This window comes from Nilaparvata lugens, chromosome 12, assembly GCF_014356525.2.
Source record: "Nilaparvata lugens isolate BPH chromosome 12, ASM1435652v1, whole genome shotgun sequence".
NCBI classification, from domain to species: domain Eukaryota; kingdom Metazoa; phylum Arthropoda; class Insecta; order Hemiptera; family Delphacidae; genus Nilaparvata; species Nilaparvata lugens.
Window position 1 is genome coordinate 7,454,124 of NC_052515.1, and position 14,223 is coordinate 7,468,346.

The 14,223-nt window shown below is 34.7% G+C and overlaps 2 protein-coding genes across 2 annotated transcripts in view; one reads left to right on the plus strand and one right to left on the minus strand.

The window, feature by feature from the left end:
- Nucleotides 1-14,223, plus strand: part of LOC111057874 — a 195,662-nt gene that overhangs the window by 10,532 nt on the left and 170,907 nt on the right. The gene's annotated exons all lie outside the window — the stretch shown is intronic.
- LOC111059112 lies at nucleotides 9,215-12,477 on the minus strand (the record flags this gene model as incomplete). Its single annotated transcript, XM_039438841.1, is given in 2 exon segments — nucleotides 9,215-10,527; nucleotides 12,126-12,477. Coding segments are annotated over 2 exon segments (1,500 nt in total), but the record flags the coding sequence as incomplete, so codon positions are not given.

Below are 14,223 nucleotides of genomic sequence, written 5' to 3' on the forward strand. Positions count from 1 at the left end.
AAGGTATCAATCACATCTGGACAGATGTATTTTGCTAGACCAGAGTTCATGCTTGAATTGGACTCTATTTATCAAATCTCTCTTTTTCTCGTATATAGATGATAATAATTGTATGACTGATTCCTTTTCAACTACTTTTGTATCAATGTCTATTTCATCAACTTTTTCTCCTTCTCTTCAATTCCTTGATTGCTAGATTCATCAACTCATCATGTCTCCGATTCTGTGTATCGGAATTCTTCCATTTATCACGTATCATATTTATTGATTCGATCATCATTTTTTCTTGTCTCCTATTTCTTGAAAGCTAGATTCATGATTGAAAAGACTTGAAATGTTGTCAAAAAATTCACTTTAGTCTCCTCAATTATGAAAAAGTTCCACACGCTACAGATTTATGATTCAATTACTAATGATACTCTTCTTAACTCCTTATGCATCTCATTCAGTATCTATATTCTTCCCCTTCTATTTTATTCTTCGATATAATCATCCTCCTCTCATTCTATTCCCGCTGTGACAATTCCTACGTTTGCTGATGATACTGCAGTACTGGCAGAAAGGGAAGCAGTGACTGAGCCAAAAAATGTAGAATTCGATTGCATGAGATGAAGTCCATTCATATCAACTTCACAAACAGAAATATCCATGACCCGATTTGGATTAATCTAAATGGAAATGTAGTGCAACACAGAAAAATACCTTGAAATGACTTTTGACGCCAAGTTGAAATGGAAAGAGCACATCAAGATGAGGAGGAGGTAGCTGCGACTCAAATACAGTGAAATCTATCACAACTCTCTTAGGAGAACAAAATATTGATTTACAAACCAATTCCAAAACAAATAGACTTCAGCTTTGGGGCTGCTCTAGAACTTCTAACATTAATTCCAAAACAAAGTACAGTCGAACCTCTGTATAACGAAGTCGGTTATCCCGAGAAAAAATTCGCTGCCGAGAGGTATTCGTTATTGAGAGGTTCTGTCAAGAAAACTGCCACGATCCTATCAATCTTTTAATATCGTATCACGGCGGTAAATAAATGAATATGATACATGAAACATATCATAGCGAACGTAGGTATGGTACCTATTAGGCAAATATTAATATGGAAATTTGAAAATTCATGCTGTTGAAAAAAAAACATGTTTGTTGAATATTTGTAGAACGTAATAAGTAAGTAAACTCACCAATTTGTTTCCAGAAAGCTTGATTTGTACTATTAGTAGAGTTTAATCAAAGTACATACTGTGTAGCAATATTTTTCAACTTTTTACAATACTATTATATGGAACGCACAATACGGTTATTTTGTCAATATCTTCACTATAAATACTAAAATAAAATAACTCAAAACGGAAATTTAATTTTTTTTTATATTTGAAAAAGTGAGTATTATCGGTTGAATTTTGCATTTGAATAGAACATCATGTTTAACAAACGATCTCACATCTAGTTAAACAATCGGACATGTCTGGTACACTATTTTTCAGTTTTAATCCTTGCCTGATAATTTTGAAAGCCTCTAGAACTTCTTGATCTGACGGATTCTTCTCCTCAGGTTCGTCACAGTCATCATCATCATCATCATCATCATAGTCAGTTCAAAGAATTGAAATGTGTGTCGAAAGCAAGAATGGGAGAGTCAAGTCGTTCACCTGCCTGGTCTACAATAATGACAAGCTCTTGGAACTCAATTTCCAGTAACTTGCATTCAATTTCCGACATGTGTTTCAACCTCTATTGACTGTCTACCACTCTATCTTCTTCCTACCTGAATTGTCATTATTTTTAGTATATTGACATTTCTGCTGAAACTAAAGAATTCATTGGAAATGACCGTCTGCTTCCTATACACACTACACTTTGTATGTTGAAGTCAAGAGAAAACTTTGTTGTTGAGAGGTCCGAAATTCCTTGAATAGAGGTAAATAAGCAGCAAAAACTCTAAAATGTCATGGGACTAGGTAAAAATCCGTTGTGTAGAGGATTTCGTTAAGTGGAAGTTCGTTATAGAGAGGTTCGACACTGCGAAATATGATGAATAAGCCCTGGTACATAAGGAACAGCGATATGCACCAAGATCTGCACATCCCCTGTGTGACCTGTGAGATAAGACGATTGGCGGCACATCATGAGTCACGTCTTCATCAACTCGATAGCTCCGAAGTCATCCAACTATTGGACAACACTGAACTCACAAGGAGGTTGAAGAGAACAAAGCCTATCGAGTTGGTGTAGTGCTATTGAAGTGAAAAAGTATATTGAGTAAAAGTGTAGTGAATGAATTTGAAGAGATTGTAGACTAGAGCTGTAGGCTTCACTAGAAGACTTTAGCAATAAAAATTTATTTTAGGATAAGAGATGAGACAACAAAGTTAGTGATTCTGATTAGTTCTAGTGACTAGTTTAATATAAATGATAGAAAAATTCTATTTCTATTTCAAAGTAGCAAGATTTTTTCCATTTATCCACCATTCTGTCCATATATATACCTCCTTTTCCTATTCCATCGATGATTGGATTCATGGAAAATCTATAAATTCTTCTGTTATCTTCATCTCCTTCTTCTGTCTATCTCTCTCTGCAAATGCCACCTACACATTAGCACTCTACTTAGTTAACACTGAGCCACTAACAGTAACTCAGAGATCAGTAATCTGATACATTTGGAGGCTCCTCGAGATCAACCACTCAATTGAAGCACAAATCATTAGCATTGCATTGCATAATATACTGTCTATGGGCACCCACCACTTGTCACAGTGCAATGCTACTCTAACTGTCCCCATTATGCATCCTCCTACTCCTCCTCCTCCTCCTACCCCTCCTTCACCTCTTCCTGCTCCTTCTCCGCGTTCTCCTCCTACTCCTCCTTCTCCTCCCTCTCATCATTCTCCCTCTTCTCCTCCTACTCCTCCTTCCCCTCCTTCTCCTCCTTCTCCTTCTTCCCCTCCTTCTCCTCCTCCTCTTTCTTCTCCTTCATCTCCTCCTTCACCCCTTCTCCTCCTTCGATGTTCATGCCTGAATTGGCGTAACGCTACTGAGTCATAGCATAATCAATAATCATGCATCGTGTGACTGTTATGTTCATCTGTTATGTTCTGTCATCATGGTCTGTTATGCTAGTGATAGTTGATTGTCATCAATGGCCATGAAGAGAGACAAGTTGAAGCATAGTTTAGTCATGTTGAAGCAGGCGGTGTCCAAGGATACTATTCAGCTATCTGTTTACTACCCTTGGGCGAAGTCTTTGAATTTGACATGAATGAACTAGCAGTATCGAATTCAAGGTTGTCTAACAATGATGACCTGTCTAGGACGTATATTCTTGACGTATACTGCCAAGGGCCCCATACCCGCATTATGAATGCGATTCTCATATAATGTATGCAATGAGTGAGATCCTGATCAGGGATCGTAACTATTTATATCTGTGGATAGCTTCATAATCAAGTATTTATGTCAATCTGATCTGAATTGGGGCATTTACTTACAAAAAAAATCTGGTGTGGCGCACTCACACAACTTTCCTTGCCGTTATGGAAATTGATCACCTGACGCTAGTGTTCCCGCGCAAATCAAGTCTACTATTCAAAGATTTGAGCCAGCTGGTGACAGGGCAATAACGCTGGAGACACAAGAGGTCGACTATCTCTTCATAGTGAATGATTTAATAGAATCAACAGTTGCCAACAGTTTCCAATTGGATAATCAAATTTTCTCGAATTTAGAGCTTATTTTCAATATTAGGTGAAAATGTTACTGAACATTAATTGTAGAGATTCTCATGCTCAATCTTTTCCACTCAAATTTGTTCAAATTGTAACTGAAGCCTGATAATTGAGAATCTAAAATCAAACTTTGCATAGATGGGGCGGAGCTCCTGAAATTTTTACAGATATGTTACTTGTGGCAGTTGATAGAGCTTATCGATGACTATTTCAGGTATAACTTTAATCAAAATCGTTGGAGCCGTTTTCGAGAAAATCGCAAGAAACCCTGTTTTTGACAACATTTTTGCTATTTTAGCCGCCATCTTGAATCGCATTTGATCGAAATTGTTCGTGTCGGATCCTTATATTGTAAAGACCTCATGTTCCAAATTTCAAGTCATTCCGTTAATTGGGAGATGGGATATCGTGCACAAAGATGCACATACACACACACACACACACACACACACACACACACACACACACACACACACCACACACACACACACACACACACACATACAGACCAATACCCAAAAACGACGTTTTTGAACTTAGGGGACCTTGAAACGTATAGAAATTGGGGTATCTTAATTTCTTTTCGGAAAGCAATACTTTCCTTACCTATGGTAATAGGGCAAGGAAAGTAATAACTTCAAAATGGAGAATTGGTTGATTTTCCATTCATTTGAAAAGCATCTTATCACAGTTAAAATTCAAAAATCTGTTGAGCAACCATTCCAAATTATTTCGTATGGATATGTTAAACAGTATAATGCATGTACTTCATTTTAATATATTTATTAATTGTATTTCTGAATGGGAGCATGTCCTGGTTGCAATTTATGTGTATGTTTGTAAATGAATTCTACATTCGATTAAATACAGTAGGCTACTTAGATTCAATATTTCATTCTCATTTCATTTTCATTTTCATTTATTGACACACTTTACAATTTACAATAATAAATAATACACAAAACATTACAAAACAATAATATAAAGTGGTTAGGTAACCTCATTTGAAAAAACGTGTTGAGGCACCATCACACTGAAAATAAAGAAAGAGTAGCTTAGAGCCTAGCTAAAATTATATAAAAAACTTGATAAATGTTTATAAAACAGAGAGAAAAATATGTTGAAGAGTACTAAGAGATAAACTGTCCCTTCATAAATGTATCATTCACTGCAATATGATAATATCAAAAATACAATATAAAAGTAACTATACTATCTAAACAGAAACTCAACAACTTCTAGTGAAAACAACCAAGATTTCAATTCCTTGAGAAAAATTCTTAAATTTAAACTAGAGGACACATGGAAAGGTAGATAATTATAAAACTTTAAAGCACAAAAGGTAAAAAGCCTACGAAAAGCTTCAATATATATCCAACCTATGATTCAAGTTCAACAACCGCAAAATGTCGTCATCATCCAACGGATTCAATGTTGGGAGAACCAATGAATTAATCGGACAAGATCATTTTATAACGGTTTTATTTCATAGATTCCACCGCGCATAAATTTCCTTATATTGTGTGTTCTAGTTGAGTGTCTGTGTGGAAGGCTTCAATCACATCAAGTTTAATTCAAATCAATTGAAAAAAAAAATCACAAACTCAAAAACTGATAATAGTGAATATGGTTCAAGGTTTTCAAGGATTTTCAAGTCTAGTACATTATTTCTGCTCCATCTTCGTCGATATTTGATTCGATTTAGTAGTTGTTAGTTCCACTTTTTGTGTAGTTGAGAAGTTGATATTGTGGTAATTATTCATATTGAATGAAACAGACTAAGAAATTGTCAAAAAACCACTGATTTATCAAACCATTGATAAATCAGTGGTTTTTTTGACAATTTCTTAGTCATTTTCATTCAATAGTTGTTAGTTCTTTACTCTATAATAAATCTTTATGAAAGGTCTTTTGGAACTTATTCACCTATCTATTATAGTAGCGAGGCTTGGATAACTGGAAGATCAAAGTTTCAGATATTAAAATGATTATCGTCTTCTTACTTATGAGGCAACTTAATTTTTTTACTTATTTTGCCTCACTTACGTTATAATGCAAAATATCACGGCATTAACGGGACGGTTTCTTTCAATTTACTGCTAATATTGCAAATCATTTGAATGAGTTGAATTTTTTTTAACGTTTAGCAAACAATATTGTAGTTGAACAAAAATTTGAAGCAATTTTTACATCTTTGATCTTGGATTTTTGGGCTCATGGGGAGTTGTAACCTGGAAACTCCATCCCCCACAACTGCTACGCCACTGATGATTATTCTTTTAGTTATACATTGATAGATACAGTATCATTCTCAAAATTGAATTGTTATTATATATCAATTATGATTATATGTTATTGGGTACTATAGATTATTAAAAAATCTGGTGTGGCGCACTCACACTACTTTCCTTGCCGTTATGAAAATTGATCACCTGACGCTAGTGTTCATGCGCATAAGAGACTACTATTCTAAGATCTTAGCCAGCTGATGACAGGACAATAACGCTGGAGACACACGATGTGTGCTATCTCTTCATAGTGGATGATTTAATAGAATCAACACTTGCCAACAGTTTGCAATAATTGAATAATCACATTTACTCGAATTTCGAGCTTGTTTTTCAATTGTAGGTGAAAATGTTACAAAACATTAATTGTAGAGTTTTTTATGCTTAATCTTCTCCTCTTGAATTTTTTTGTTTAAATTGTATCTGAAGCCTGATAATTGGGAATCTAAAATCAAACTTTGCATAGATGAGGCGAGGCTCCTGAAATTTTTACAGATATGGGACTTGTGGCAGTTGATAGAGCTTATCAATGACTATTTCAGGTATGAATTTGATCGAAATCGTTGGAGCCGTTTTCGAGAAAATTTTGCGAGCCGTTTTGCGAAAAACCCTGTTTTTGACAACATTTTCGACATTTTAGCCGCCATCTTGAATTGCATTTGATCGAAATTGTTCGTGTCGGATCCTTATAGGTGAAGGACCTTAAGTTCCAAATTTCAAGTAATTCCGTTAATTGGGAGATGAGATATCGTGTACACAGACGCACATACACACACACACACACACACACACACACACACACACACACACACACACACACACACACACACACATACAGACCAATACCCAAGAACCACTTTTTTGGACTCAGGGGATCTCGAAACGTATAGAAATTTACAAATTGGGGTACCTTAATTTTTTTCCGGAAAGCAATACTTTCCTTACCTATGGTAATAGGGTAAGGAAAGTAAAAAGAATATTACAATAGATTTTCACAATAAATTATAACCACAACATAATTATGCTATCTTTCCTCTCTGTTATTACAGTCCCACTGTAAAGCAACTGTACAGCAACCGTGACGCAACTGATTCACACAAACAGAACCGCTCTGTTTGTAGACACATGTTTGATGGTACTGTACTTGTTAGTTCACAGCGGCACAAATGCAGTTCTAATTTGCCAACAGCAGTTTGCTGCACAAACAAAATGGCGCGATGCTGCTGCTTCGTAGTGTTGTTTATTACGTCCGGTTTCACAGTGTGATTCACAACATTCTGTCAGCATACCTTATAATAATAGCTATGACTATGATTCCCATTCAACCAATGTTGAAAGTATGGAGTGTAATATAGGTTGTATATTTTCATGAAATTGTATACAAGGTAAGTAGTATAGTAAAGCATAGTATGTATGGTATTACATTCTATACTCACTGATTCTATAGTGTGTGAGACCACAAAACGAAGGAAATAACAAATCTTCACTTAGTTCTCTTTCGATTTCATTCTTCTGTGTTGAGATTGACTTGTGTAATATTTAGAACGATAGTGGATTACTTATATCTTATAATATTAGTGAAATCAATACTCAACTCACTAATTACAAAGAAATTCACTATGTATCGTATGCTGCAATGACTGATTAATTTGAAACTGAACAATAACTTTAAGAAAGGAATCAATTCAAAACAATAGTTTTCCAATATAATTATTATTCAACGAAAACTCTAAATAAATGCTGTACATCACCCCGAAGACCTCCGCTACTGCAGACATTGACAACAGGGTTAACAGCTAGATGGAAATTCGATGAGAACTACTATCCAAAAATTAGTTGCCAGCCCGGGAATCGAACCCGGTACCTCCCAATTACCAGTCAGGAATGCTTACCCCTACACCAAACTGACAATCTCTGGATATCAGAGCTCATTTTATACGAAGCCATAGCGGCCAACCAGTTACAGATGGAATTACAGTTAGGCTAGTTACACACACATCGATTTTTGGTCGTACGATATTTTGTCGTCACTATGAATTCTATCAGATTAAACGGAACTTGGCAAACATCATATGTTTGAAATCATCTGTTCAATCTAATAGAATTTATAAGGACGGTAAAATATCGTACGACCAAAAATCGATGTGTATGTAACTAGCCTTACAATAAAAACATCATAGGTATGAAGAGGTCATAACTAGGCTTGTTGGAAAGATGTAGTCAAGAATGCTATATAGACTATCCTGAAGGCTATCCACTATCCTTGAGATGTAGTGGGTGAAGATTTTTTCATTTGATGGCTCTTGCGTAGCAGCCTAGAGGCTGATATTTTCAACTAAGTTTGTTTATTGAGTAAATCTTTTTTTATATACCATTATAACCTCTTCTTTGTACTATCCATCACAGTTTCCAGAAGTAGTAGTAAATGGTAGTAAATTGAAGGAAAAAATTTGTAAATAATTTATTTTATTTTGTACATCATTAGAATGATAAGAATTAATTTTTTTCTTACAAAAGAGAAATTGTTCCGCACAACAGACTAATCTACTACCAGGATCACTGTTGTATTTCAGAAGATATCAGTAACCCTGAAATATTTTATCTTGATTTGTATAACACCTATTCTAAGAATATTACCTTCTTCATCAGTCGAATGAAATAACTTTCATTTTCTGGAGTATCTGAATCCTGTCCATCAAGTGATACTTTCTCTTTTACCATATCTATTCCACTATTGATTCCATCATCTATCTTTTTCGAAAAAACTTGTAAATCCTCTGGTAAAAATACTCTCTCCTTATCCAATGTCTCTCCATTCTCTCCAGATTCTTCTTCTGTAGGAAGAAAGATTTTTACAACATCTATGAAGAATTCAACCCAAAAAATGATCTCCCTTATTATTCTTTGAAACATGTTCCCATTCTCTGAATCAACAATATCTTGTGCTGCTGAATCATTATTATTCAAGTCAGTAGTCTCATAACCAGAAAACATTTTTGAATGCTGAGGTGATAATTCTTTATCTTGATTAGAATCTGAAAGTTTTTCTCTGATAATACAATATGCTTTCACAACCTTCATAAGGAACTTGAACATAGAAACTATCCCATCCATCATTCTCTTGAAGAAGCTGTCGTTTTGTGAATCTACCACATCTTTATCATCGGAGTCGATTTGCGTTGAATTTTTCACATCATCTTTTTGTTCATTCATTTTACTACCTATCTTAAAATCAATATCAGACGCTGAAAATACTCGCAAGTCCTGAAGTGAAAAAATGTTTTTCTCATTTGAAGATTCTTCTAATTTTGGAAAATTCTTCTCATCATCTTCATAACTGTCTTGTCTGACTTCCTCATCAGCTTCTTTTGATTTAAGTTTGTCGAATATATTGACATTGATATCCCAGTTTGTTGGAATTTTTTTGGCATTTTGAGATTCATTGATGTTCTCTTTCGGCTTCTCTTCTTTTGTTTCATTTTCATTCTTTCCATTCTCCTCTTCTCCCTTATCTTTCAATCCTGGTCCAGGCTTTCCAAAATTCAAACCAGAAGAATCTTTAAAGATTCTGAAAGAGCTTCCCAAACCATCAGTTCCTCCCACAGCTTTATCAGTACTATCTTTCAAATTCCCCAATAACCTTGAATGTTTTCCAAAGTCTGTACTGTTCTCAACATCTACTTTATCACCTGAGAGACCTAACTGTTTTGCAGATGATTCTAAACTATTATGAACTATCGACGACTTATCTCCGACTATTGAAGTGATGTTCTCAATTTCCTGAGCTTTAAAGACGTTCTCTAGAGTTTCATTGGAGAGAGGTTTCATACCGTCAAATAACGTCAAACTATTGTTGATATGAGAAGATTTGTCACCATTTTTCAAGTCCTTATCTTTTGCAAAACCTTCAAAACTTTCAGATTTGAGATTCCTCAAGATTGATAGTGGGATTTTCAAAATTGATGAAGAATCTAACACCTTCCCAGCATTCCCCAATCCCGCATGATGATCTTCAGCAATATCTTCTGTCAATTTTTCAATACCTTCCAATTTAATATTTTCCAAATTTGATGCTGGTGCAGTCAAGTTCGTTGAAAGTTCCACAAGCTTTCCATGATTTCCTATCCGGTCAAGATGATCTTCAGCTGAAGAAGATTCCAATTTCTCCAAAATTGACAAATTTTCATTGTTTTCTGTAATTTTTCTGACACTATCTTTGTCTATGTCTGTGATTTTTCCTGTGCTACTTGCTAACTCTTCTAAGAGTGATGTGCTGTTTCCATCCTGGTTCGGAGTAGCCTCATGATTTTCTTCATCCTTCAATGGCTCCTCAGCCACCGTGAACTTGATCTTGTCGAACAATGCTATAGGTTTATTGAAGAAATCTTGATGAACTTCTTCTCCATCAGTGTTTCCCTTGTCATTTGCGAGGAGTTCCATTGCATTTGATTTCAGTCTGCTGAGCAGTCCTGGTTCTTTTAGAAGTGTTCCAACAACCTTAGGAGCTGGTGGCAAAAATAAATGTTACAATTAGTATCACTGTTTTAACATTCTAAACTCGAAATCTCTTTACTTCTACAATTCGACTTCTACCTACCTTTTGGCAATGTTACTGTTTATAAAATATGAGAGAAGAGCAGTTCTTGGCTAAGTCTTTTACTCTCTCACAGTTTCAGTTTTATAGTTTATAACTATTGTATTGATAATTGATGAATGAATATGAGTTTGGAGCTAGAATTGGAAAAAATGGTTTAATGCCAAAAACTGACACTGAAACATTAAGCTTTGCGTTTAGCTTCATGACGACGACTACAATTATTTTAATTTTAAGCGTTCAACCCTAGAACGATTGGGCTGGATCTGTGAGACCCAGACGTTTATTTCCATCTATGAACAAGATCATGAGATAAGCAGACTGTTAGCTCTTGATGGACCTCTATGGAGCATTCCATGAAATGTATTAGCGTTTTAGTTTTGTTTATTTTGAGTTCCTGCTGAAAAACCCTTTTCAGTTTGTGTTTTGTGTAATCTTCTCTTTGAACTGTTGCATATGATAGGAATAAACAAATATACATTCAACTCCCGCTATACGATACCAGATACAAATAATCAAGGTATTGAACGATTTCTTTTCTTTATGACAATCCTCACTGATGTTTAAAACGCTTCCGCAACTCCACATCGGTGATTAATGTGTACAAGAATGAGTTGTACACGTATATTCGATTACCGGTATTATATAGAATATTTGTGTTCACATATGTTGTGTCTCCACTACAGCTATTATATCAATATGAAACGCAGAATAACTGCATGGCTGGCATGCCAAACACCGATAGTAAAAACTAGTAAATTGGGTGGGCAGGTGATTTTAGATGACAAAACTTGTTTTCAATGACTTTGTCGATTTCATATTATTATTAAATTCAATTTTGACCTTTATATGGTTCAGAAACTCAAAATAATTCAATAGTGTGCCGAACACCAATAGTAAAAACTTGTAAATTGAGTGAGCAGGCGATAAACTTGTTTTCAATGACTTTGTCGATTTCATATTATCATTACATTTAATTTCGACCCTTATTTGGTTCAGAAACTCGAAATAATTCAATAGTATGCTGAACACTAATAGTAAAAATTATTAAATTTGGTGGGCAGGTGATTTTAGATGACAAAACTTGTTTTCAATGACTTTGTCGATTTCATATTATTATTACATTCAATTTCGACCTTTATATGGTTCAGAAACTCAAAATAATTCAATAGTATGCCGAACACCAATAGTGAAAAACTAGTGAATTGGGTGAGCAGGTGATTTTTGGTCACAAAACTTGTTTTCAATGACTCTGTTGATAACTTCTTATCATATTTATTTTGACATTTCCATGGTTCAACTCAAAATAATTTAATTATCAATGATAGTCATGTTCATTTGTTATTTCTAATATGAAACATTTTTTTTAATTGCAATAAAGATCTGAAATTATCCTAATTCATTTTGTTAAGAAGAGTTTTTGATCAAATTTATGTAAAACGAAATGAAAGCTCCAATGACATTTCGTCATGAACTCAAAGCTAATAGAATATAATGTTGATCACCTACCTTCATCTATATCTTGATATGCCTGTGGAGAGGTTTCTTTCAATGGTTCCGGAACCATTCCGGGATCACTCTTCCTCACATTATCAGCTATCAATTTCAACCAATCAACTTGCGGTCCACCTATTACGATACCAACATTCGAAGAAAATATTGGAATCAAGACAAGGAAGATGGATTTTTTTAACATGTTGTTCAAGGCAGGAACAAATTTGAAGTAGATTGATGCATTGTACTGGAATGATTTTGGGAGAGAGTTTACTGGTAATACTTCTTCAGAAATTGATAAAGGTTCACGTCACCTATATAGATAGGGCATCTTTTAAGATTGAGGAGAACAATAAGATGAAGATTGAGAAAGAGGAAGTGTTCAAAAGTCATTATTTCACGAGTGTGAACTGGAAATAGTTTTTTGAAATCTAGAAGGTCAATGATTACAAAGGAAATTTTAACAGAAATCTCTGAAAAACAGATAGAACTCATGAAAAATGAAAAGCCTCTAACAATAAGATTCAAGAAGAATAGATAGTAGAGGTCTTACAATCGGAACAATAATGGAGTATGAAATCTACATTCAAGAATTTCCACGGTTGATACAATATTATATATATAATGCTGCTCATTGTGGGCCTATAATCTTTTACAGAAGTTGAAAAGGTTTGAGTAGAACAAAAACTTTGAATAAGATTACGGATTTCATGGACAGTTTATTTGTATGTTGCATAACATCGTAATATTCTATTATCTTGCTAAATTTTCTTTAAAACGACGATTCAAATCAAATCAAATCAAACTGTTTATTCCTCAAAAACAAAAACACAATACATGTTATAGCAGCAATAAAACTCAAGATATACACAGAATTATAACATGACTATGAGCCAAGTAGCCTATGTTGATATTATAATGTATATAAAATAAAATTTCTAAAAATACATGACCATGATTAACAAAAACTGTGACTGTTAAATTAATAAACATTGATAACTATTATTGCTGTTAACACAAATAACTGTTGAATAGGAGGAAGGTCCCCGCATGGGCTGTGCCTGTGCGCGGGGACCGAGTTGCATTGGATTTTGATCAAGTACTGCACCGTCTAATAGTTTATTATTATTTTTAAGAAGAAAAATAAACATACACATATATGTTCACAGATGCATGTATAGACCTACACATACAAATGCATACCGTACATACATAGATAGATAGAGAGAGAGGGAGAGAGAGAGAGAGAGAGAGAGAGAGAGAGAGAGAGAGAGAGAGAAGAGAGAGAGATAAGAATATAAGGATAATGAGGAAATTAATGTAGAATAGGATCTAAAATCTGAAGAGAAGATATAATATTATAGAACTGAGAATACAAAGAATAAAAATAAGATTAGTGATCATTGAAGATAATATATCAGAAGGGAGGAGAAACTATGAAATGTATTTTTAAATATAAGTAGTGTGGGCTGACCTTAACATATTTTTAGAAGATTCTCTACCAGTTTGAATTAGCCATGAGGTAAGCATTCTTTTGTAGATATTTGTGCTTGGTAAAACTGTACGCAAATCTGTTGGGATATTCTGGTAGATAATATGGATAAGGTGGTGAGGGTTGGATGCTGATGCAGATCTATTGATAGGGGGGACAGTTATGCCGATATTAATTCTATATCTAGTTGGATAAACATGGTTCACAGGTTGCAACATATTGAAATTTCTTTTAAAACCAAACAAAAGCAGGTTCTTGATAAAAAGTTGTCTCAGGTCCAGCACTTTAAATGAATTGAACAACGCTTCTGTGGGGTAACGGATCGGAACACAAAGAGCTGCCTTGATAATGGCCTTCTGGGTTATTTCCAAACACTTTACTGATGCATTTGTGGAACCTCCCCATACTATAATGCCAAATTGAAGGATGCATTGTACAAATGCATAATATACCATTTTCAACTGTCCATGGTTGAGGATTCTGGACAACACAGAGAACACATAAATAAACTTCCTCAGCCTACCATTGATGTATGCAGTGTGAGCCGACCAGGAGAGCCGGCTATCAAAAACAACACCCAAATACTTGTATTTGTCGACCAGCTCAACAACTGGACACTGG